Consider the following 24,029-nt stretch of genomic DNA (forward strand, 5'->3'; position numbering starts at 1 on the left):
AAGCCTGAATCCATTACCACTGAACACACTTCAACGAAAGCGCTTTCATCGAAAAAGTGCTTTCGTTAAAGTATGTTAAAAAAACACAAAATCTACTTGAATGCACCCCCACACCCCCTTACTTTAATATTCTCACTCCGAGGTTGCACTACAGTGGGGAAAAGGGAATTTTCCCTTACCGCACTGTAGTATGACTGGAACAACAAGCATACTTACGCAAAAGTGCTTTGATGAAAAGCACTTTCGTGAAGTATACTCACGAAATTGGGATTCGGTGAATGATGCAGTCGAGCATCTGTACGGATCCCATACATATATATATATATATGCACACTCACACATATATAACATTCTCCTTTTTCAGAAGGTGAAGTTTCCTACTCTTTTCTGAGGTAGGATACTTTACATAATGAACAATCTTAGTGCCGCATTCCTTGCCCTTTCTAATATACTTGGTAAGTAATTTGGTTAAAGAAGCAAGAGACTCAAGAAAGGTCTAAACACCATAAGGAGTCATGGGTGACAACTGAAGTATACAAAAGGTGCTATAGGCTTGAATGAGTTAAGGTAACTGTATCATACTTTTTAATACTAACATATTCAAATACTATTTGCCAGTCTTATGAAGTCTTCTTCTTTCAGCTTTTCCTGGTTAGGGGTCACCACAGCGGAACTCCGGTCCGCTAATGATTGGCAGTAGATTTTTATGGTGCCGAGGTGCCAGCCTGATGCCCAGCCTTCAACGAAGGCATGCCCATTCACACATGTCTTTTGAATGCCACTCAACCACGGGGAGGACATGCAGACTCCACAGAGAAGGCACTCCAGCCGAGAATCGAACGGCAGAACCTCTTGCTGTGAGGCAACAACGTTACCGCTGCACCACCACAGCAATAGTCTTATGAAGTAAGTGCCTGACTGTAATATTCAAAAGCTGCAATATTTGTGATAAACATGATTAGTCTTCAGAGCTGTTTCAAGTAACACACCATCAGACAGTCTATGAGAATGTCCGGGAGTCATCTTCCGTTCACCTCCTTCTGGAAGCACATCTTGGGCATTTCTTCCAATATCTTTATGGACACTTCTCTGATTATCTCTTAACTAAAGGAAACACAACACAGTCTGTACATTCAATGCAATCACACTGGAACATTCATTTCTGAACTGCAGTATCAGATTTCCTCTGTGCAGTTTTCCATCCTTAGTACAAATAGAAATGGCCTGGTTTGTTTACACTGTTTCACAATGACTCCTAGCTGTTTATCTGTGGGATATTGCGGCACACTAACTCTATTTCCTAAATAAAAACAGGCATTTTGCCATCTGATCATAGTAATATTTTGTCTAGACAGGTTTTGTTTTAGTGTCTGTTTAGTACAACTTGGGCTTTCAGGTAACAATAATACAGTAGAAGAAGTTGTGATACTTAATCTACAAGCCATCAATAATTTTTTCTGTAAAACATGTACTCCTGTAATAGGACTAACTACTCCTACATTCCAGCAATGCTAAATATACTTTTATATAACAGTTATGATTAATGCTCTGTGGCATTTTGTCTCGTTTTTTATGGGGGGGTGTTGTTTTTTTACAATTACCTTGATATTACCATTCACTTGTCAGTGGTAACAACTAATTCTTGATTTTCACACTTGAATAGAGCAGACCATTATCAAACATTACTACATCATGAATCCCATGTTTTGAAAACATGACTTTCAGTGCATTAGTTATGCCTATATTTTTTAGTTCTATTAATTTCCTAATTTCAAGGAAATTTAAATAACAGTCTACAAAGATTAAGCACAGACCATTTGAAACTGGAATAAAATTGTGCCAACTTTATGGTTCCTGGAACCAAATAAAGAATAGTCTTATCATGTTATTCTTTTTGTAATAACATGTTTTGCTAGCATTCCAGTCCATTATAACAAAACACACACTCTTTCTATACAGTTATGATTCATGCATTCTTGCCTAATTTTCTTTCCTGATCAGATTATGTAAATTAATAAACGTTTAATCTCAAGTATTGTATGCAGCTAATCTCCGCTTTGAATGAAAAGTATGGCTTTGTTTGTCATCAGGTCTGTGGCAAACAGAGTCAGATCCTTGACTTTGATCCATATGACCCAGGTTTAATTATCAGCCCAGGCATTACAGGAGGTAATGTAGGTGTAAGAGTGGAATGATGGGGCAATACATGCTTGTCTTCTTCAGGAAGGAGAGTGTGTGCATGTATTGGGTGCAAGCCTGATATATCAGATTCTGTTAGAGACTGAAGCTAATGACATGGGAGCTTGGCCTGCAATGCAAAGTGGGTAGACAATACATTGTCTTGGAACACCAATACAAATGCCATAGTCAAGAAAGTGCACCAGAGATTGCACTTTTCGAGAAGGCTGAGGAGAGCAAATCTCCCATCGACAGTTCTCACTACCTTCTACAGAGGTACTATAGAAAGCATCCTGACAAACAACCTTGTAATATGGTATAGAAGATGCTCTACCTCTGAGTGCAAATCCCTCCAGAGAGTGGTGAAGACAGCTGAGAGGATCATCAAGACCACCTTACCACCTAGCTATGACTTGTACTTATCAAGGTGTCTCGTCAGGGCTATAGGAATAATTAAAGACTGCACTCACCCTGCTTACAGACTGTTCCTGCATCTATAATCCAGTAAGTGCTTTCGAAGCAGAACTACGAGATTCAGGAACAGCTTCTTCCCTAATGTCATCAGGCTGCTGAACTCTAGTAACAACTACACTACATGATGGCCATGCTGGTCAGCAGAAGCTGTAGTAGTTTGTCTCATATTGTGCATTAACCTGGATACTAGCCACATCTAATACTTAGTGCAATATTCATCATGACTATTAACTTATAGGCCATCTAGATTAGTAGGAATGCAGTAAAATATCTCTTCTTTCAGTGCAGTACATGTTGCAGATTCATAAATTAACCTTAGTGTAATATTCTAAGGTTCATAGTGTAATACTGTAATGTTCACTGTGCAATAGTCAAATGTCTCTTTCTGTGCAAGGATCAATGCAATATCTTAACCAAGTACCTGTCCAATACTAAAATCTCATGCAAGTAAGTGTTCACTGTGGAAAGTGTTAAAATATGTTTCTAATTATGTGCAGTATTAGTCTGTCTGCCTGCATGTCCATAATGTAATAGGTAGGTGTCCTATGTCTGTAAAAAATAAGCTATATATTGTCTGCACATTGAGCCTGGAGACACAGAATTTCATTCAATTTTTGGACTTGTGTGATTTCTGAATGATAATAAAGTTTACTTTGACAATACAGGTGGAGGTGGCTGTATTGTGGTGCCCACTTGCCGCCCTCTAGAGAAAAGACACCATATAGCACAATAGGTGTGTCAGGGTTAAAAGCCTTGTGCAGTATGAATAGTGCTATGGGCGGCTTATCTCAACCATTCCAAAATCCTCTGCCTTGTATCCCACTTTGCCAGTAAGCAGGATACGTTTGTGGCTAATATGGGAAGTTATACTAACCAAAGACAAACTTAAAAGACAAAAAGAAATACAAGACAACAAATGGCCTCACTAACAAACAGGAACAAGATGCCCGGCAATGTTTCTCTCGTTGTTCTTTTCTAAGGTCAGACCATCCTGTCGTATTTATTATTCAAAGAATCTGTGTTTTCACATCATTCTCAGTATGCTGATGAATCTCCTTAAGGTTATTTTCAGTTTTAGGCAGCTGTGCAATTATCAAGCTAACAGCCAGTTCATCGATTAACAGATCTTGTTGCTCTACAAATATGAATGTCAGTATAGCTGCTATATGCTTCTTTTTTCCATGCTTATACTTCTGCAGTTCCAGTAGAATTATGTACTGTCTGGGCACTGCCTTATACAACTTCTTTAAATATACTTCGCAATGGTTTATGGTCTGCTCTCACTAACACTGATTTCCCAGAAGTATATATATATATATATATATATATATATATATATATATATATATATATATATATATATATATATATATATATATATATATATATATATAAATATATATATATATATATATATATATATATATATATTTAAGTAGTAGAGAGCTTGTGTTTGTGTGTGGGGAGGATGGTGTGTGTGTGTGTGTGTGTGTGTGTGTGTGTGTGTGTGTGTGTGTGTGTGTGTGTGTGTGTGTGTGTGTGTGTGTGTGTGTGTGTGTATGTGTGTGAGTGTGTCTGTGTGTGTGTGTGTGTGTGTGTGTGTGTGTGTGTGTGTGTATGTGTGTGTGTGTGCGCGTGTGTGTGTGTGTGTGTGTGTGTGTGTGTGTGTGTGTGTGTGTGTGTGTGTGCGTGTGTGTGCGCGCACGCGTGTGTGTGTGTGTGTGTGTGTGTGTGTGTGTGTGTGTGTGTGTGTGTGTGTGTCCATCCATGAGCTCCTTGCATTTTAATGCTTAGCAATAGCACTTAATTCTATGTCTGAAGCTCAAGTGACACAGATAAATGCAAATCAGCATGGTCTGATTGTTTTTTAAATATTTTTAAAGCAATATTGCATTTTTTCGACTTTACTTAGGTGTTTTACAAGTGTTTCACAAGTACACCTTGTTTCACTGTTGCAGTGTCTGTGGATTGATACAGACTGCATCATAAAATATCCACATCTTGAAGGATTTGCTACACACAATGTCTACAATCAATAACATCAACAAATAAAAAAAGCTTTTAAAAAGTTATAACAAAAGGAACACGTCTGTTTTAGGGGAGAGGCATGGTCACATTATATCGTTTCTATGGTCCATTTCTAGCTATGGGGAAATTCACCACAAACAGTACTTACCACTTCTGGGTTGCACCCTGTCGCTTTGACCCCAGAGCACAATGCCATAGCAGCCTTCTCATGGTTGAAAACACGGAAATGAATAAAACCAGGAACAAACTCTTCTGCAGAAAAAAAGAGAAAGGCAAAAGCTTTATTGTCTTAATGGAACAGGTAATAATTTCAGAAGTTTACTAAAAGAAATGCATATGCTTGCATCAGTATGCTCACCAGAAGAGTAGATGTTTAAATGAAAGGATTACTGCTGTCATATCATTCCTTTTTTTCTCAGAAACTAGCAGCAGGCAGATGTCTGCCCTTCTGGCCAGATATCCAGAGCTTTTAGATGTCCCTAGAACAGGGTTAAGGTCTTCTACCACTGATGATACCAGAATAACAATAAGCCAAATAGGGAAAGCAGCCTGTACCATCTTAAGTTCTTTTTTTACATAAAAGTATCACCAGCAAGTGTGCCCTGGGCAGTTCTAGTTGTATATGTGATGTAGCCTGCCCAAGTGTTCTTCGATCATAAGTATGTGATTTACCTCTGCAGTCCCAGCCAAGTATGAAAGGGATATTGCAAGCATCCCATTATTCATGAAAGCAGCCCTGTGGGATAAGGATAGTACTTGTTTAAAAGCCCTATTTTGGAGCAAAAGGCAGAGAGCAGAGGCAAATGGTCTCCACCTTTTTAGATGATCACCTTATCAAGAATGGCAGTAAGTGAAAAGAATATATTTAAAAGGGTCACTTATTTACTTCTACCCAGTTAGAAAAAGATGTCACCATTCAAGGTGCATCTTCCTTCCCAGGTTCATGAAAACCAATGACGGTGTAAGCTTGTTGAGAGCCTATATTGTGGATATGAGTCTTGTATTTGAACATTTGTTATTACAGTGAGTATTCCAACATGACTGTAGTATATTCATCAAAAGGATCCCTGCTGTAGCATCATACCTTATACATGTAAGAGTAATAAAGTACTTAGATAGCCTTGGTGGGTGTGGTCACAACACAGCCTGTATGACTATAGTGGTAAAACCTGCCCTGCGTCTTGTAAAATAAAAATAGTGGTGCTTCCAACTGCTTTACAGATTCTCTGAGCTGAAATACTTAAAAGAAGGCTGCCGTTATGACTACTGCCATGCAAAAGTGTGCTCTTCCTGTTCTTTCTAATGTTCATCATGATGCTCATAGCCAGTTTGAAACCATTTGTTCTGCCCTATTTTCCTGGTGTTAATGAAGAAAACAGCTGATCAGTCTTTTTGCAAAAGCATTAAATTCAATATAATCTTGTTCTTGTGGTTTGAGGTGCAAATAAAGATAATGGATGCTTGATTTAAAGTCATTTCTGAAACCATGTTTGGCTTAAGTGAGGGCTTTGTTCTGAGATTTAACTCATCTCTATGGAAGACTGTATAGGCCTTTTTTACCCATTAAGTCCTGAAGTTCACAGATGTTCCAAAGAGATGTAACAACTGCCAGAAAAATTGTTATTCATAATAAAATTCTTGAAGGTCACAAATGTACTGAGTTCAAAAGATTCCAAGGTCAGCTTTTTAACTGCAAAGTTAATGCACCAGGTGGGCTTCTTTGGAAGGCTAAGATGCAGACTCCCTTTCAGAAACTGACTGTAGAGTGGGGCATGAAAGAGAATCCACAAGGAGACTGCAATGCTGAGAGATGCAACTTTCTGGATGCATAAGATAACCACTTTTATACAACTCAGCTAAATGCTAGTAAACTGTAGGTTCTGTAGCTGTAATAGGTTGGATACCATTAACATCACACCAGATAGACAATATGTCTATATGTGCAGACATGACTTTTTGTTGCTTGGTCTATTGACCTTTTGCAGAATGTGAAAGACTTTCTCAGAGAAGTGGCCCCTGGAGTGTTCTAGAATGAGATTATCCATGCTACATCAGAGGCTCTGTAAGTCTCCATGCATTTGTGGCTTCTTCAGTTGTGTTGTAATGGTATAAACAATGGCAGTGGTAATGGTTTGTCTCTGCTCATTTGAATCAATTATTCAAACCATGGTTGTCTCAGCAAGTGAGGGCTTATCAGACTTAAACTTGTTTTTCTCTTCTTACTGTTTGGGGTACCTTGGTAAGATGGGAAAAGAATAGAAATGCATAAAGGAATACCCCTATCCAAGGGTAAGAAAATGCATTCACTGATTAAGCTCCTTGTATAGGACTCTCAGAACTTCTCTGTCTGGTAATTCCCTTCTGATGCAAATGGATCTTCGAGTGGGATTACTCACATCTGCAGTAGATCTTGGAAAACGTGTTTGTTCAATCTTCATGGAGGCTGTAGTTGAACCTGCTGACATTTTTCAACAGGATTTTTGATCTGATATGATTTTTAAAGCCAGGAAATTAAGGCTTTGCTCTGAGATCAGGTTTCAAGCTAATATGGCAAGTTCACATAACAGATATGAATGACTCCCCTGACTTCCATTTTTGATACATCACTATGGTTCTGTCTGTTTCTGCTTTTAGCTTTCCCGGGTGTCACACTATTTTGAATGCACACAGATCCAGAATCAAATCCATAATTTTCTTTATGTTAATATATTTACACACCACTGAGGTACTCCAACTGCCTTATGCCTTCAAGTGTGTAATATGTGCCCATCCATACCATATCTGAGACATCTGCTCTCAGAGTCTCTATGTAGTGACTGATGTTTGAAAGGGAAAGGATATCCATGTGTTGGCTAAGAGCTTGTGGGACCACCAGCTTCATTCCCTTAATTAGTGGAAATACTTACCTACTTAGCTCAAGCTGTGTAAGTGCTGTTCTTAGAGATACTTGAGGTGCCACTATAGCTTCATGATGTGAAGTTTGGCCAACATTACTTTCAGTACTGAGGCTGAGATGTAACCCACTTTGTTCACTACTTCAGTTATCATATATTTCTTCTTGGAAATATGCAGAAAGAAGCACTCTAACTGGAAAATATTTTTCTGCATATTTCCAAGAAGAAATATGTGATAGCTCAAGCACTGAACACAGTGAGCGTATTATTATGGATCTTATAAACAAGGACATAGGCAATCTCCAAGCACTCAACCCCACCCAATTTAGATCTGTCAGGGACAGATCTTGCCTATTGAACCTAGTTGACTTCTTTGAGACTGTCACCAAGGCCCTGGATGAGAGAAGGTCAGTACATACAGCTTACCTTAACCTGGCCAAGGTCTTTGACACAATCCCCCACTCGGACTTCATTGAAACGTTAACACAACTTGGTATTAATCCCTAACTAGTCAGATGGGTGGCCAACTGGCTTACAGATAGGACCCACAAGGTTGTGCCACCTCTGACAGCAGACCTGTCACAAGTGGTGCTCCCCAGGGATCTGTCCTGGGACACCTACTGTTTGACATATACTTCTCAGAGGTCCAGGTAAAGGCAAAGGGCCTGTGGATAACCAAGTTTGTGGATGACTGTAGGTTGGGTGCTGTCACTGACTCCCCAATTGATGTTAACATACTGCAAGAGGGTCTCATAACTACAAATAACTGGTGCCAAAGTAATGGCCTTAAGTTTAATTCAAAAAATGTATTATTGTACCATTCAGCAAAAACATGGTCACTAGTGATTACCACATCAACAGTACCCCCCCTAAGCACAAAACCTGTGGTGAGAGACCTGGGTACTCAGGTTGACAACAATCTCACATTCGACCATCGTGTGGTGGCAGTGGTCAGAAAAGCCTTTTACTTGGTTTATCTTATAAGTAAAGGGATTGCATCAAGAAAAAAGGAGGTTATTACCTCTCTGTACTCCTCCCTTATTAGACCTATAATTGAGTATAATGCTCTTTTTGGTATGTACCTCTCCAAACACCTGCACCAACTGGAAAGAGTACAGAAATACCTCACAAAGAGAATCCATGGCCTCCAACACCTATCCTCTGTGGACAGGCTTAAATCACTATCACTCTACTAGGTATCATAGAGATTGATCAGAGGTGATCTGTGTCTTGTCTACAAGGCAATATTGGACCCTGCCCTACTAGAGAGGCTCCATATCCATAAGTCTAACTCCTCGCACATTACCCACTCGATATGCCTAAATCTATATGTGACATCAACAAAACCTGCTGGAGAGATAGGTTTGTGCCCCAGAGGTTGCTCCATCTCTGGAATAGACTTCCGATACATGTCAAACAGAGTACCTCACTGACTTTCTTCAAATGCAACCTTGATGAGTGAATGGGAAATCATAAATTTGTCCCTGGGGTGCCACCTTTGTCCCTCATTGACAGGGGTGATAGGTGCTGACCAAGGTTTCTTTTTTGGGGATAAACTCTTGGCTAGGCTAGTAAGGGCCAGGGCCATTAGCTTAGTAACCTCCTATGATCCTATGGTGTAAGCATAGTCTGCTTACCTTCAAGTCCAGCACGGCCTCCAGGAACACCGTTGGGCTGCCGGTGCTAGGCTAAGTTTTGGTAAGTTTGTCACAAAAGGAAATATTCCCAGCCCAGCTAGCTGGAAATTTGTAAATAATTAGATTCCATTTGTGAATATTAATATGATTTATATAGAAGTGTAAATGGTTACTGCCAATGCAGCTATCTGGAATTTTGTAAATGGTTGTGTGTCATCTGTGAATGTCAACATGATTCATATGCCTGTGTTACAATGTATTAGAACTGCATGTTATGCGTATATCAAACCTCTGGTAAAGAAGAGATATTTTGTACAGTATTGAGCTTAAAAGATGTTATCTTCCAGTTTCAGTACAGTAACAGACACAATGTCTAGAACTAGGAGTTTTTTGAATTGTCTTGAAAGAGAGGATATTACTAGGCTTGAGATGTAGGAGTGTTTTATTGTTTTAGGACTTCCAGGATCTTCAAACACCTGAGGAAATGCCTTTGTTTATGTATTTTCACAGGTAGATGCTAAATGCTACCTCAGTGGTTGTTTTCGAGCCTGGGAACTGAAGTCAGATAACAGGAAGTGATGTCATGCTGCAAGTATCCCAGCAGCAATATTTGAGATATTAGATTAAGAACTTCAGACAGGTTCAGTGCAAACTTCACCCCCTTCTCCCCCCACCAAAGGAGAGATAACTATCCCAGCCGAGTGTAGCCTCCCGGACATCTCAAATGCGCAGGTGAAAGCTGCTCTCTCTAAAGCTAAAAACACAGCATCAATGGGACCGGATGGTGTCCCCGGCTGTGTGCTACACGAGCTAAATGAGGAATTAAACCCGCACATAAGGCAGCTGTTTAATCTCAGCCTTACCACAGGATACGTGCCCAAGGAGTGGCGTACGGCAACTGTGGTCCCACTCCACAAAGGCGGCGCCACCCCCATAAGCTTAACAAGTCTAGTCTGCAAAGCTATGGAGAGGATCATAATGGAGCTCATAAACAAAGATATAGGGGACTTGCAGACATTGGACCCGACCCAGTTTGGCTTTGTCAAGGGAAGATCATGCCTTTTGAACTTGGTCGACTTCTTGAAACAGTCACCAAGGCCATTGATGAGGGAAAGGCAGTCCGTACAGCCTACCTTGACCTTGCAAAGGCTTCGACACAATACCCCACTCGGGTATTGTAGAAAAACTTACCAGCTTAAATGTAAACCCATATGTCACAAGATGGGTTGCAAACTGGCTTAAGGACAGAACCCACAGGGTTAGAGTTGCTGGCGCTGTGTCAGACTCCAAGCCGGTCACAAGTGGTGTCCCACAGGGCTCGGTCCTTGGCCCCTATTGTTTGGCATCTACTTCTCAGAAGTACAGGCCAACATGGGAGGACTTTGGCTGACAAAGTTTGCAGACGACTGCAAACTGGGCGCCATAGTGGAAAGTGCATCGGACACGGATATCCTTCAGAAGGGACTCACGGAAACAGATAGCTGGTGCCAGAGCCATGGCCTGAAGTTAAATGCCAAAAATGTATAGTCATACCCTTCGGGAAAAACAAGGTAAACCCAAGCTACCATATAGGTGGCAATCCACTAAGCACAGAAGAGGTTATCAGGGACCTGGGGACCCAGGTTGACAGTGGCCTTTCTTTTGACACTCACATTGCTAAAGTGGTTAGAAAGACCTTCTACATTGCCCACCTGATCATGAAGGGATTCACATCCAGATCTAGTGAGGTCATTGTTCCCTGTACTCTTCACTTATCAGACCAATGATCGAGTACAATGCCCCATTCGGGATGTATCTCACCCGACATCTGCAGCAACTGGAGAGACCCCAAAAGTTCCTCACCAAAAGGATAAAGGGACTCCAAAATCTGTCATATGCTGCCAGATTGAAGAAACTCCAGCTCTATTCAGTCGCATACCGTCTGCTCAGAGGTGACATGTGCCTGACATACAAGGCCATGTCCAACCCGGAATTAATGGACATGCTCCACCTCAAAAAATCCAAATCCACCAAAACCACTAGAGCAAGCGACTTAAACCTTAGCACGGATATAAATAGGACGTGCTGGAGGGATAGATTTATCACTCAGAATCTCCCTATGCTGTGGAATAAAATCCCAGTCCATGTGAGGCAGAGCACCTCGCTGACTCTGTTCAAGAGAAATCTAGACCTGTGGATGGGAGATCATAGGTTTACCCTGGGAATCATATCTGTGTCACTGCTGGACAGAGGCACAACAAACTAATGGGCACAGTATTTTTTCATATAAGGGGTGGCGTAAGCCACAAAAATTTGGGCTAGGCTTATAAATGCCTTAGGGCAGATAGCCTAGTATAAACCTATGAACCTATGAACCTATGAACTCTCTGAGAGAGAGAGAGAGAGAGAGAGAGAGAGAGAGAGAGAGAGAGAGAGAGAGAGTGCATTTTGTCTTTGACGTGGCAGCATCAGCTGGAAACATCCACTCACGACATCAGTCTTGCCTTGCTGTAAGTAAATTAACTAGGGTACAGTAATTTCTTTTACATTCAGTAAGGAATATAGTAAAGATTAGTTTAGATGTTTTCTATATTTATTTGAGACTGTCCCGTAATGTTGTTTTACATTTTTTAAATCATTTTTAAAATAGTCCAGGGTCTGCTGCTTCTACTGCCTCTTCCCACCAGGTCCCCTCAAGAACTGCGCATGCATGCTGCTCTAGCTCTACTTCAGTCGTGGCTGCCCTGCTCCCTCCGAAATGAAGAATTTCTGAAGATTATTCTGCAAATAAAAGAAGGCAATAGGACTCACTACTGGGACTTTTACTCTCTGAAATATTCTTATGTAGGTGTATTCCCTGTTAGCTAATTACTGCATCTAGTTGTTAGTGCATTTCCTTAATTTTATTATATTGGCATAGCGTGCACACTTGCAAGGTCTTTTCCCCTCCTTCCATTCCCTGCCATTGCAACTAACTGCCACTGGGTGGAAGCAGAACACCACCAAAAAAATTGAATCTTAGCCTAGATAAGCAGTTCATCCTGTATGCAGGACTATACACTACAGATAATTAAATTCTCCAATATTTCTGTCAACTGTAAAGTCACCCAAGTCCCTTCATAGCAGTTATTTTTCCATTCACAGTGAATAAATAGTGGAAACACAGTAACTGGCATAATCCCTGTGATTAAGGCACACCACTGATTACCTTCATTACTTAGTCAAACTCCTGATACTTTTTTTTTTCAGTTCTTGCCCCCTAGGTAGGGCTCTGCCCACTCCACTCTTCCACACTTTGCTCGGGCTCGTTCCATTCCCCTACCCTACCCCCATTCCCACACACCCCCTAGCTCATTTCCTTTATACCTAACCTTACCACACCCAACCCTCATCCCTCAGACAATCACGCAAACAACTACTACCACCCCCCTCTCCTTTACTCTCATATTACACACACTACATACAGTACCTCCCCACTCAGAAAGTTGCTACAGTCCATTCTATAATTATACTAGCAGGACCCCTATATATTCCACAGGATTATCTCTATACACTTCTACCACTTATAACAAACCAAACATGTACTCTCATCAAATAATTCTAACACTAGCACTCACTATCACAGCCCATCTAACCTCACCCTACTTCAACAACATTACAATCCCCAACATAAGTCACCCCACATCAACCTCACCACCAACATTCACTAACTACCCCTTACTCATCTCACCCTCTCTCTTTAACCTCACCAGCTATGACCTAAACTACAAACTCCTCCATTATCAAAGCAAATCTAGCATATCCATACAATGTGACTTAGCCTTCTCGAAATACCTACAAACCATAATAAACATTGCCTCTCACTTGCTGTGCATTTAGGGATATCAACCCCAACCCTGGTCCAATAAGAAGTCCAACAAATCACCAAAATCAGCCTAGAACCAATACTAGCCTACCTAAGAAAACATCTGATATTCTAATAATAAATCATAACATAAGAAGCATCCTTAAGAAAACCACTGAGCTCCATGCAACCATAGCATTATACTTACCTGACACCATCTTCATCACAGAAACATGGCTTAAACCACACATTAATAATGAAGAAATACTTTTTCCTGTTTATAACATACTAAGAAAAGACCATACAGCTAAAAGAGGAGGAGGAGTTGCTCTTGTATATCAGAACATCAATGCTGAACTATTTTAACATAGAAATCCCTACATTTAATAATGCAGAGATCCGACTTGCTAAGGTAAGACTAAATACACAAAAACAGATACAATTCTTAGGATGATATATCCCTCCAAGAGATAACATCAAAACCCTAGCATCTCTTCTCCAGTGAACACCAGAAACTCTCCCCCATGAAACCATTATACTAGGTGACTTCAATATTGACTGGACCTCACTTAAATCACTCCACCCCTCAAATCATATTAACTTTTATGTCTTCTAGACAAAACCTCAAAAAAAGAATCAATAATAGACTGGATTCTCACCAATCACCCATATTCCACCCATAATTACGGTACACTACCTGACACTTTAAGTGACCACCTACCAACTTCTTCATCTGAGGCCAAACTAAACTCACTAGAACTATCTCTCTTAAACACATCAGATGTACAAAAAACTTGATGACCTTAATACAGCCCTTAAACACTCTAACTGGTCCCCCCTTTTAACACTTCCTTTAGATGAAGCAGTTGAGTATTCCAAAATTATCTTCTTAGGCATTTTCAACCAACTGGCCCCACCAAGACAGATCCACACTAACACCATCTATGTCCTATGGCTTACCAAGAGCACTAGGCAACTTATGAAACATGGGACACCTGGCACAAAAACAAAACTACTCCTAATAGGCAATAATTCTTCAGAACTGAGAAACACTGTAAAAAATAAATCAGACTAGACAAACAAAAATACTATAGTGAAATTCAAACTAAGCACAATACCAACCAACAAAAGTTCTGGGCCACTATAAACAGTATTCTCTAACCAGGTAAATCACCAACTCCTCATCCAAACATAGACGCCACCTCTTTAAACATGGCCACCCAATTCAATGAGTTCTTTACCAACTCTATACTAAAGCTGTCAATGGACCCACCCATCTCAACCCCCACTATACTATATAACCCCATCAAATAACACTAACTCCTTCACTCTTCAACCTGTGCCAGCTTATACCATCTATAGACACCTAACCAAACTTAACCCCCACCACCCTAGCAGTAGACAACCTACCTGCCAAATTCCTACAAATAGCTGCCAAAGCCATGTCCTACCCAATCCCTATAATCATTAAGAGATCAATCACAGAACAAAATTTGCCATTTATCTGGAAAATCTCTTACATTATACCAGTGATACCATTATACCAAGGGGGTACCTCCACTGACCTAACAAACTACTGCTGTAGAGCTATACATTCCCCGCTGGCTAAAATACTGGAAAAATATATCCACACCCAGATCCTAAAACATCTCCTCTCCAACAATCTTCTTGATGAAACTCAACACGCATTCCTCCCCCAACCATAGCACTACCACTGCACTCATCCATTTTAGTAATGTAGTAAATATGCAATGCAACAACGGCCAACTAGTGTCTGCAGTTTTCCATGACTTATTAGAGGCATTTGATACAGTCTCCCATACAAAACTTCTAACATCACTCTCATAATTAAAACTAATTACCCCCACTTTATTATGGTTTCAAGACTACCTCTCCCAATGCCAACAAGCTGTTCAGTGGAAAAACTCCCTTTCCCCCTACTTCCTGTAAAACTAGGAGTACCCCAAGGATCAATCCTAGTGCCCCTCCTTTTCACTATATTTACAAATAATCTTCACAAAGCCACCCCTCTAGCAATCCTGGTTCAATACGCTGACAACTCCACCTTAATCTGCTCTGCCCCCACCCTTCAATAACTTCATATCTAGACCCAAGACGCCTTTACATCCATTGAAACCTAACTAACAAACTTCCAGCTAATGCTAAATCCTAAAAGGACCCAAATTATGCTCTTCCATCCTTCCAAAGCAGCGGTACCTACTCCCCATTCTCTATTTTTGCATCAGATAATACCACTATCTCCACTGTCACAGAAACAAAATTACTAGGGACATTATTGACAATAATATGAAATTTGACAAACACATAGCTCATACAATAATCAAAATCAACAAAAAGCTAGTTATCCTTTTTTTTCTCAAATTCTTTTTTATTTTTCAAATACATTTGAATGAACCCCATAGTATTTATACATAATATTTTAAATAACTATGTACACTATTTACATTAGCCTGACACTATAACAGATCTTAATGTAAACAGTTACTTTATAAGTATGTCCAATCCATTATCAGAGTGCCTGATCAAGTATTGTATAGTGTCAATCAACAATAAGACTTTTCCCCAAGGGTTGTTTATAAATGGCTTTGGGCAAATTCTTAGTTCTTTCATTTTAATTTCCAATAATGCTGTGGTCTTCAGTAGGCTGTAGAAGTCTTCCAAAGTTGGTATTGTTTTTGTATTCCATCTTCTTGTTATACACTTCCTTGAAATTGCAAGTATAGTCCATACTAGATACATGTTTGACCTATTCAAATGAGACCCTTCATTCACATTTAATAATACAAGAGCTTTAGTTAAATAAAATGATGCATTAAATAAAGCTTGTAGAAAGTTATTAATACCATTCCAAAATGGCTTAATTTTAACACAAAGAAAATGTGGTTCCAATCTGCATTCTGTACTTGCTCACATCTCCAACATATTCCTTTTATGAAATAACTAATTTTACTGATCCTTTTTGGGGTTAAGAATGTTCTGTGCAAGGATTTCCCATTAAAAACTTTCCAGTATTGTCTAAGGGATGTATATTTTATCGGTAATAAGATATTTGTTTTAATATCTTCAGTTAACTGCATTGAGTGTTCTTTTGTTATATATTTCCATAGGTTCATAGGTTCATAGGTTCATACTAGGCTATCTGCCCAAGGGCATTTATAAGCCTAGCCCATAGTTATTTGGCTTTCGCCACCCCTTTAGTTTGAATAAAACTATGCCTATTATTTTGCTGTGCCTCTGTCAAGCAGTGACACTGAAGTAATCCCTGGGGTATATCTGATCCCCATCCATTGGTCAAGATTCCTCTTGAACAAGGCCAGCGAGGTGCTCTGCCTCACATGTACCAGGATTTTGTTCCACAGCATAGGGAGTCTCTGGGTGATGAATCTGTCCCTCCAGCATGTTCTATTAATAACCGTGTCAAGGTTTAAGTCTCCGCCCTTGTGGTTCTGAGGGATCTAGATTTTTGAGGTGAAGCATATTCATCAAATCAGGGTTTGACATGGCCTTATATGTCAGGCACAGGTCACCTCTGAGCAAGCGGTATGAGACTGAATAGAGCTGGAGTTCTTTCAGTCGGGCAGCATAAGACATATTTTTGAGACCCTTTATCCTTTTGGTGAGGAACTTTTGGGGCCTTTCCAGCTGCTGCAGGTGTCTGGTCAGATACATTCCGAATGGGGAATTGTACTCAATCATAGGTCTAATGAGTGATGAGTACAGGGGGGCGATGACCTCCCTTGATCTAGATGTGAATCCCTTCATGATCAGGTGGGCAATGTAAAAGGTTTTCCTAACTACTTTTGTAACATGAGTGTCAAACGAAAGGCTACTGTCAACCTGGGTCCCCAGATCCCTGATGACTTCTTCTGTGCTCAGTGGATTGCCACCTATATGGTAGCTAGGGGTAACCTTGTTTTTCCCGAAGGGTATGACTATGCATTTCTTGGCATTTAACTTTAGGCCATGGCTCTGGCACCAGTTATCCATTTCTGTGAGGCCCTTCTGAAGGATATCTGTGTCAGATGTGTTTTCGACTATGGCGCCCAGTTTGCAGTCATCTGCAAACTTTGTCAGCCATAACCCTCCTGTGTTTGCTTGTACTTCAGAAAAGTAGATGCCGAACAAGAGTGGACCCAGGACTGAGCCCTGTGGGACACCACTTGTGACAGGCTTTGAGTCTGACATGGCTCCAGCAACTCTGACCCTGTGGGTTCTGTCACTTAGCCAGTTTGCAACCCATCTTGTGATGTATGGGTTTACATTCAAGCTGATGAGTTTTTTGATGATACCTGAGTGGGGTATTGTGTCGAAGGCCTTTGCCAGGTCAAGGTAGGCTGTGTGGACTGCCTTTCCCTCATCAATGGCCTTGGTGACTGTCTCGAAAAAGTCAACCAAGTTTAAAAGGCATGATCTGCCTTTGACAAAGCCAAACTGGGTTGGATCCAAAGTCTGCAAGTTCCCTATGTCTTTATTTATGAGTTCCATTATGATCCTCTCCATGGCTTTGCAGATAAGGCTTGTCAAGCTAATGGGACGGTAATTTCCAGGGTCGGTGGAGGCACCGCCCTTGTGAAGTGGGATCACAGTCGCCGTGCACCACTCTGAGGTGAGGCTAAGATTAAACAGCTGTCCTAACTGCGGGTTTAATTCCTCATTGAGTTCGTGGAGCACACAGCCGGGAACACCATCCGTCCCATGGATGCTGTGTTTTTGCTTTGGAGAGAGCAGTTCTCACCTGGGCGTTGGAGATGTTTGGGGGCTACAATCCTCTGATATAGATATCTCTCCTTTTGGGGGGGACGGGGGGGAAGTTTGCCCTGAACCTGTCAGCCAGTATGTTGGCAATGTGTGTAGGTTCAGTAATCTTCACATCATTTTGAACTAATTCTGAGCATATCTGGGAGTTTCCTCCTAGGTTTCTAACATAGCTAAAGAAGGCCTTATGATTGTCTTTTGAATCCTTGGCGATTTTTCTCTCAAAATTTGCCTTGGATGATTTTATGAGAGCTCTTAGTTTTTACTTATAATGATCAAAGGTGTCTTACCTTTCAAGGATTTTGCTCTATCTTGTAGTAGCTTCCTCCTTTTGTTGTAGAGCTTGTTTATGGCTGGGGTCCACCAGACTGGACGCTTGCCTTTGGTACAAAGAGTCTTAGTTTTGTTTGGGATTGCCTGATCCATGCAGTCCTGTAGGTGCTGGTAGAAGGCATTTGTAAGTGATTCAGTGGTTTGAGTAATGTTTACCACTGGCTCAGGGGCCTTAAAGGAGACCACACTAGTTTTTAGAAGTGTGAAGTCGGCTTTTGAGAAGTTTTTCACTGTGGTCTTTTTGTTTCAGGTGGGGCGGGATGAGGACCTCCAGCGAGATTAGTTTATGATCTGATCTCACCAGTGAGGGTATACTTCGTGTTGAACATTGTGATCCCATGTTCGTGATGATGAGATCAAGTATGTTTTCTCCTCTTGTGGGGATGGTGACTAGTTGTTCCATGGCATTTGAGTTTATGAACTCCAGGAACCTTTGGGCTAGAGTGTTTGGGCTTGAGTAGTGTTCCCAGTCTATATTAGGGTAGTTGAAGTCACCTAGTATGATGGTGTTTGGAGATACATTTATCCCTCCATTGTTTTCAGGAAGGCCATGTGAGGTTCCTGAGTTTGAGAGGGTGGCCTGTAACATGCTACAAATTGCAGAGCAGTCTTGCCTATGGTTAATTGCACCTGGATGGTCTCCGATGCATCGTGCGTTGCCACCAACCTTGAGGTGTGGGTGTCCTTTATGAATATGGACACCCTCCTTTCTTGGTGTTGTCCGGATTTTGGGGCGGAACGCATGATATGAGGTGAAACCTGCTAGTGCTGGGGTGCTCTCAGGAGCCTTGAACCAGGTTTCTGTCACAGCACAGACATCGATGTTCTCCATACTGAGAAGGGCCTCGAGTGCATCTTGAGATTGAGACTTCTGGCATTGAGCAGCATTACCCTTAGTTTTTACTTTTTGTGTTCTAGGGTGGTAGGTTTAGAATTTGAGCCTTGCCTAAAAAGGCACTATGGGGTGGCAAGAGCCTTTGCCAATATCCGAAGCCTAGGGGTGACAGGTGCAAGCCGTCCCTTGAAGCAGCGTGGCTTGTCCAGCATGTCATCCCAGGCAGACAGACATTGGATCCCCTTTGAATGACACCAGAATTTAAGCCAATTATTAAAGCTGATCATCTTATCACTGTATTGTGGCATCATTCTAGGTGAAGGTAGGATACTGCTCAAGGTCAGGGTCATACCTGCCTGGGCTACATAATCAGAGAGCTCCTCAATGTCTCTTTTCATGTAGTCCAAGGAGGTACGTCTCAGGTCGTTGACACCAGCGTGGACAATGACTGAGTTGTACTTGTACCTGCTGTTGAGAGACCTGAGTGCTTGTGTTATGTGGCGGATTCTAGCGCCCGACAGGCAGCTTACTGTGACCTTCTCCTTACTCAGTCTGGTGAGCGGGACGTCAGTGTGTCTGACTATGGAGTCACCTATGACAAGTATGTTTGGTGTTGTATTTGACCTTAAGGGCAGTGACTGCTTTGTACACTGATTTTGTTGTTTATGTGTTGTTTGTGTGGTGTATTGAGTTTGCAGTTGCTTGGGTGTCTGCTTTGGAGGCCTCTGCTGTTTAGGTAAATTTTACTCAGAGCCTCAGTATGTCTTAGTGTGTTTATGTGTTTGATTCAGTGGTGTGGTTGAGTTATGTGAGACTGGTATTGTGGTGTGTGTAGTTGCCTTCTCCTCCTGCCTGGTCTTGCCAGTCCTGAGTTGAGAGAGCTCAGCCTCCAGTCTGGCTAAATAGCTGCATCTCTCACAAGTGTTAGTGTTACATGGGAGGAGGAGATGGTTGTCCGTGTACATGAGGCAATTGTAACATTGTCTCAGAATTCCCAGATTCACCAAATGGGCAGGAGAGGACGCCAGCATCTGACCCTTCGACATGCTAGAAAGAATTATGAGTTGGTATGAGACAGAAAAGTAGTGGGCTTAGCAGGAAGTGGGCACTCCTGGGGGTTTTGCTAGTGAGAGATTTGTATAATATAGGAGTGCTTGACCTGCAAAGAGAATGCTTATAAGACAAGGGATATGCTTATAAGACAAGTGCTGAGCTTTTTGAGAAGAAAAAGCTATTTGGAACAAGTGCTGCACTTTTTAGTGTAGGTGTAAACTGTTTAGGTTCCTAACAGAGCAGTTCTAAGGGAAAAATTGAAGAACAGACTTTCTGGAGCCAGAAAGAGTTTAACCTTGTTTAACCAGCGCTGCCCGATGCTGCTCTAGTGGCAACTCCGTGCTAAATCGCGCTAAAGCACGTTAAAGCGTGCTTGATAGCAGGGGCTGGAAAGAAGCAGGAATAGACCCAAAAGGGAAAATAAAACTACAGTTTCAAGTCAGTAACCACCTCTACGGGGGGCAGGAAAGCTGCTCAATGTTAGTCACTGCCACTGATGAACACAGAGACCCTCCTTCAGCCCAAGCAAAAATGGCCTCACAGTAACTTTCAAACAGTTCAGGAACAGCAAGCCTGTAACTGAACTTTTTTAACTCTCAGAAAAGTGGGGAAAAAGCAAGATTTTTTTTTTGTTTTTGTTTTTACAGAGATAGCAGAGGTTCACAAGTAATATCAAGTTATAACAGTGCAGTAAATGACCCCACACAAGAGTGCTAGGTCAAGGACAGAAAATATGCAAGTTTTAAGAAAAAACGATTTAAAATTAAGTGCAAACAGGAAATTCAGCAAACAGCTTTTGGTTGTGCTCTAAATACAGCTACTAATACAGAAATCAAGTTTAACAAGCCAGAAAATGCTCAAGCTAGGCAGCTATGCAGAAAAACTTAGCAAATAAACAGAGAAAAATACTTAAAATCTCAAAAGTGGCTCCTTCTTCTCTCAGCGTTTTTTCCTCTTGGAGGGTGCTTCACCAACAGCCAACAAGCCTGAAAAGACGCTCAAACCACGAGGCAACTAGGTTTTAAGAGAGGAAGATGAAGGAGTTATGGAAATGACCCCTAGTGGCCAATAAAACTACAGTTTCAAGTCAGTAACCACCTCTACGGGGGCAGGGAAGCTGCTCAATGTTAGTCACTGCCACTGATGAACACAGAGACCCTCCTTCAGCCCAAGCAAAATGGCCTCACAGAAACTTTCAAACAGTTCAGGAACAGCAAGCCTGTAACTGAACTTTTTTAACTCTCAGAAAAGTGGGAAAAAAGCAAGATTTTTTTTTTTTTTTTGTTTGTTTTTGTTTTTTGTTTTTTACAGAGATAGCAGAGGTTCACAAGTAATATCAAGTTATAACAGTGCAGTAAATGACCCCACACAAGAGTGCTAGGTCAAGGACAGAAAATATGCAAGTTTTAAGAAAAAAACGATTTAAAATTAAGTGCAAACAGGAAATTCAGCAAACAGCTTTTGGTTGTGCTCTAAATACAGCTACTAATACAGAAATCAAGTTTAACAAGCCAGAAAATGCTCAAGCTCAATATGCGGTTTTGGGTGTTTTATAGTTTATCAATATTTTTTTTAATTTTTGAAATACTGGTTCCAATGTCAAAGTCATTATATATGATTTCATGTATCTATTTCGTAAATTTAGGTCTTTCTTTAAATGAAGAGTTGTTAATTATTCTACTTAAATCTTGTGAATATGACAAAATACTCTGTAAAGTTAGCTAGTCCTGTTGTGGAATTTTGTATATTGTTTTTATTACTTGCATATCTAAAACATTTAGTTCTTTGGTACATTAGAACCAACAAACAAATCATTTCTGTTCCCAGGAATTAATAATTCATCTATATATTTTATGTGGAAAGTTCTTTGTGGCTATAAATGGTGTTAAAAGATCAAACCAAATTTTTAAATCTATATTTGCATTAATGTTTGTTTGTGTCTTTCGGCTTTTCCCGGTTAGGGGTCACCACAGCTGAACTCCAGTCTGCTAATGATTGGCAGTAGAGTTTTACGTGCTAGCTTGCCGGGCCTAACGCACAACCTTCAACAAAGGAATGCCCGTTCACGCATGTCGCCACACAGAAGACGCTCTAACTGAGGATCGAACGGGCAACGTCTAACTGTGAGACGACAACACTACCACAGCACCACCACCGCAGTATATATATTTTCCTAAATGAGTCAATGTAATAATTAATCATATGAGTTTTAGTGGGTTTAGTTATGTAATATTGCATACTAATACATAATATGTGCCATGGCAAATTGTTTTTATCTGTTATTTGAAATTTGTTTTTTGTAAATCAAATTAATTCATTGATATTACAGTTAGTAATTATTTCCAATTTACAGAGTAATTTGGACTTATCCAAACTGAGATTGTTCTAGATATTGATGCTTTTATATTTGTTTCTATATCAGGAAAGTTTAATCCTCCCTGTTTCCATGGTCTGATATGATGTATTAAAGCTATTCTGTTTCTTTTGGGAAACCATAAAAATTTTATTAGGCATGAATTTATTTCTTTAAGAATATTCCATTCTGGTAAAAGTTGTATTGCCAAGACTATATATAGGATCTTGGGCAGTAAAACCATTTTTATTAATTGTAGTCTATCTTCAAATGTTAATATTATTTTGTTCCATTTTAACTGTATTGATGATATTATTGTAGTTTTTTGAGACTAATTCATTATTATCCTTGGTTAACTTAATTCCTAGATATTTTAAGGTAGATTTTTGTTTCCCTATGATGTGATCCCCCTTAGTCTGCAGTTCTTTTTTTTTTATTTAAAAATAAAAATTTTGATTCTGATTTACTGAAATGGAGTCCTGAAGTCATGTGAAATTCTTCTAATTCTTCTAATGTCTCTTTTGTATTAGATAATGTTAGTAATATGTCATCAGCAAATAGCATTACTTTAGAATTGTATTATTCATAAACAACTATTCCTTTGATTTTTATATTGTTATGAATTGAATCTGCCAATATTCCAATAGCCAGAGCAAATAGAATCGGTGACATGGGACATCCTTGTTTAGTGCCTTTTGTTATATATATAAATTCAGAGGTAAAAGGACTAAACTTGACATACTGACATATGCTAAATTATTTATATATATATATATATATATATATATATATACATATATATATATATATATATATATATATATATATATATATATATATTCTTTAGGAGATGAACAAAGGATGCAGGAAATTCAAATAGCATTAGGATTTTGAATAAACAGTCCCAATTTAGGGAATAAAAGGCTTTCTCTATATTTAAGCCAATTATGAGAGTTTCTTTATTTTCTTTATTAACATAATATATAAGAGAAATTATCCGTTTAATATTGTTGTGTGTGTCTATGATATATAAATACAGTTTGATCATTATTTATTGTTTTGGATAGTGGTATTTTCATTCTGTTAGCTAATACTGTCATAAATATCATATAGTCATTATTTAATAATGATATAGGTCTATATGAGGTACAGAGGTTTGGGGATTTGTTTTCCTTTAGGATTGGTGTGATTAAGGAATATCTCCAAGAGGGTGGTATTAATGCTTGTGACAATTTCTAATAGAGTTTTATGGAAGAGGGATAATATATTTGAAGGAAAAAGTTTATATATTTCCATAATTATTCCATCTATACCTGGAGCTTTATTATTTTTACCCTCTTTTATTGTATCTGTAATTTCTTTGTAGGATATAGGTGCTTACAGATCTAGTTTTAAATTTTCTGTTTTTTTTTTTAATATTAGAACATTTTTCATCTAGATTTAATTGATCGATATGTATATGTTCTTTTGGGAAATGTTTCATATAGTGATTTCTATAGGCATCAAGAATGCCACCTATATCCGAGACATTTTTCCCTTTCTTTTCATGGAAGATACTTTTAATGTTATTAGCTTTTAATTGTATTTTGATTCTTGTGGATAAATTATGCAAATATTTAGTAGAATTGGCCAAGATATTAATTTT

General features: G+C 39.7%; 1 protein-coding gene across 2 annotated transcripts in view; it reads right to left on the reverse strand.

The window, feature by feature from the left end:
- Positions 1 to 24,029, reverse strand: part of LOC122791715 (intelectin-1a-like) — a 655,125-nt gene that overhangs the window by 48,969 nt on the left and 582,127 nt on the right. For both annotated transcript variants that reach the window (XM_044059612.1, XM_044059613.1), the window contains exon 7: positions 4,829 to 4,932. In XM_044059612.1, the coding sequence (XP_043915547.1) occupies positions 4,829 to 4,932 (104 nt within the window). The remainder of the gene's footprint in view (positions 1 to 4,828; positions 4,933 to 24,029) is intronic.

This window comes from Protopterus annectens, chromosome 17.part0 (assembly GCF_019279795.1).
Source record: "Protopterus annectens isolate FY-2018-M chromosome 17.part0, PAN1.0, whole genome shotgun sequence".
NCBI classification, from domain to species: Eukaryota; Metazoa; Chordata; order Ceratodontiformes; family Protopteridae; genus Protopterus; species Protopterus annectens.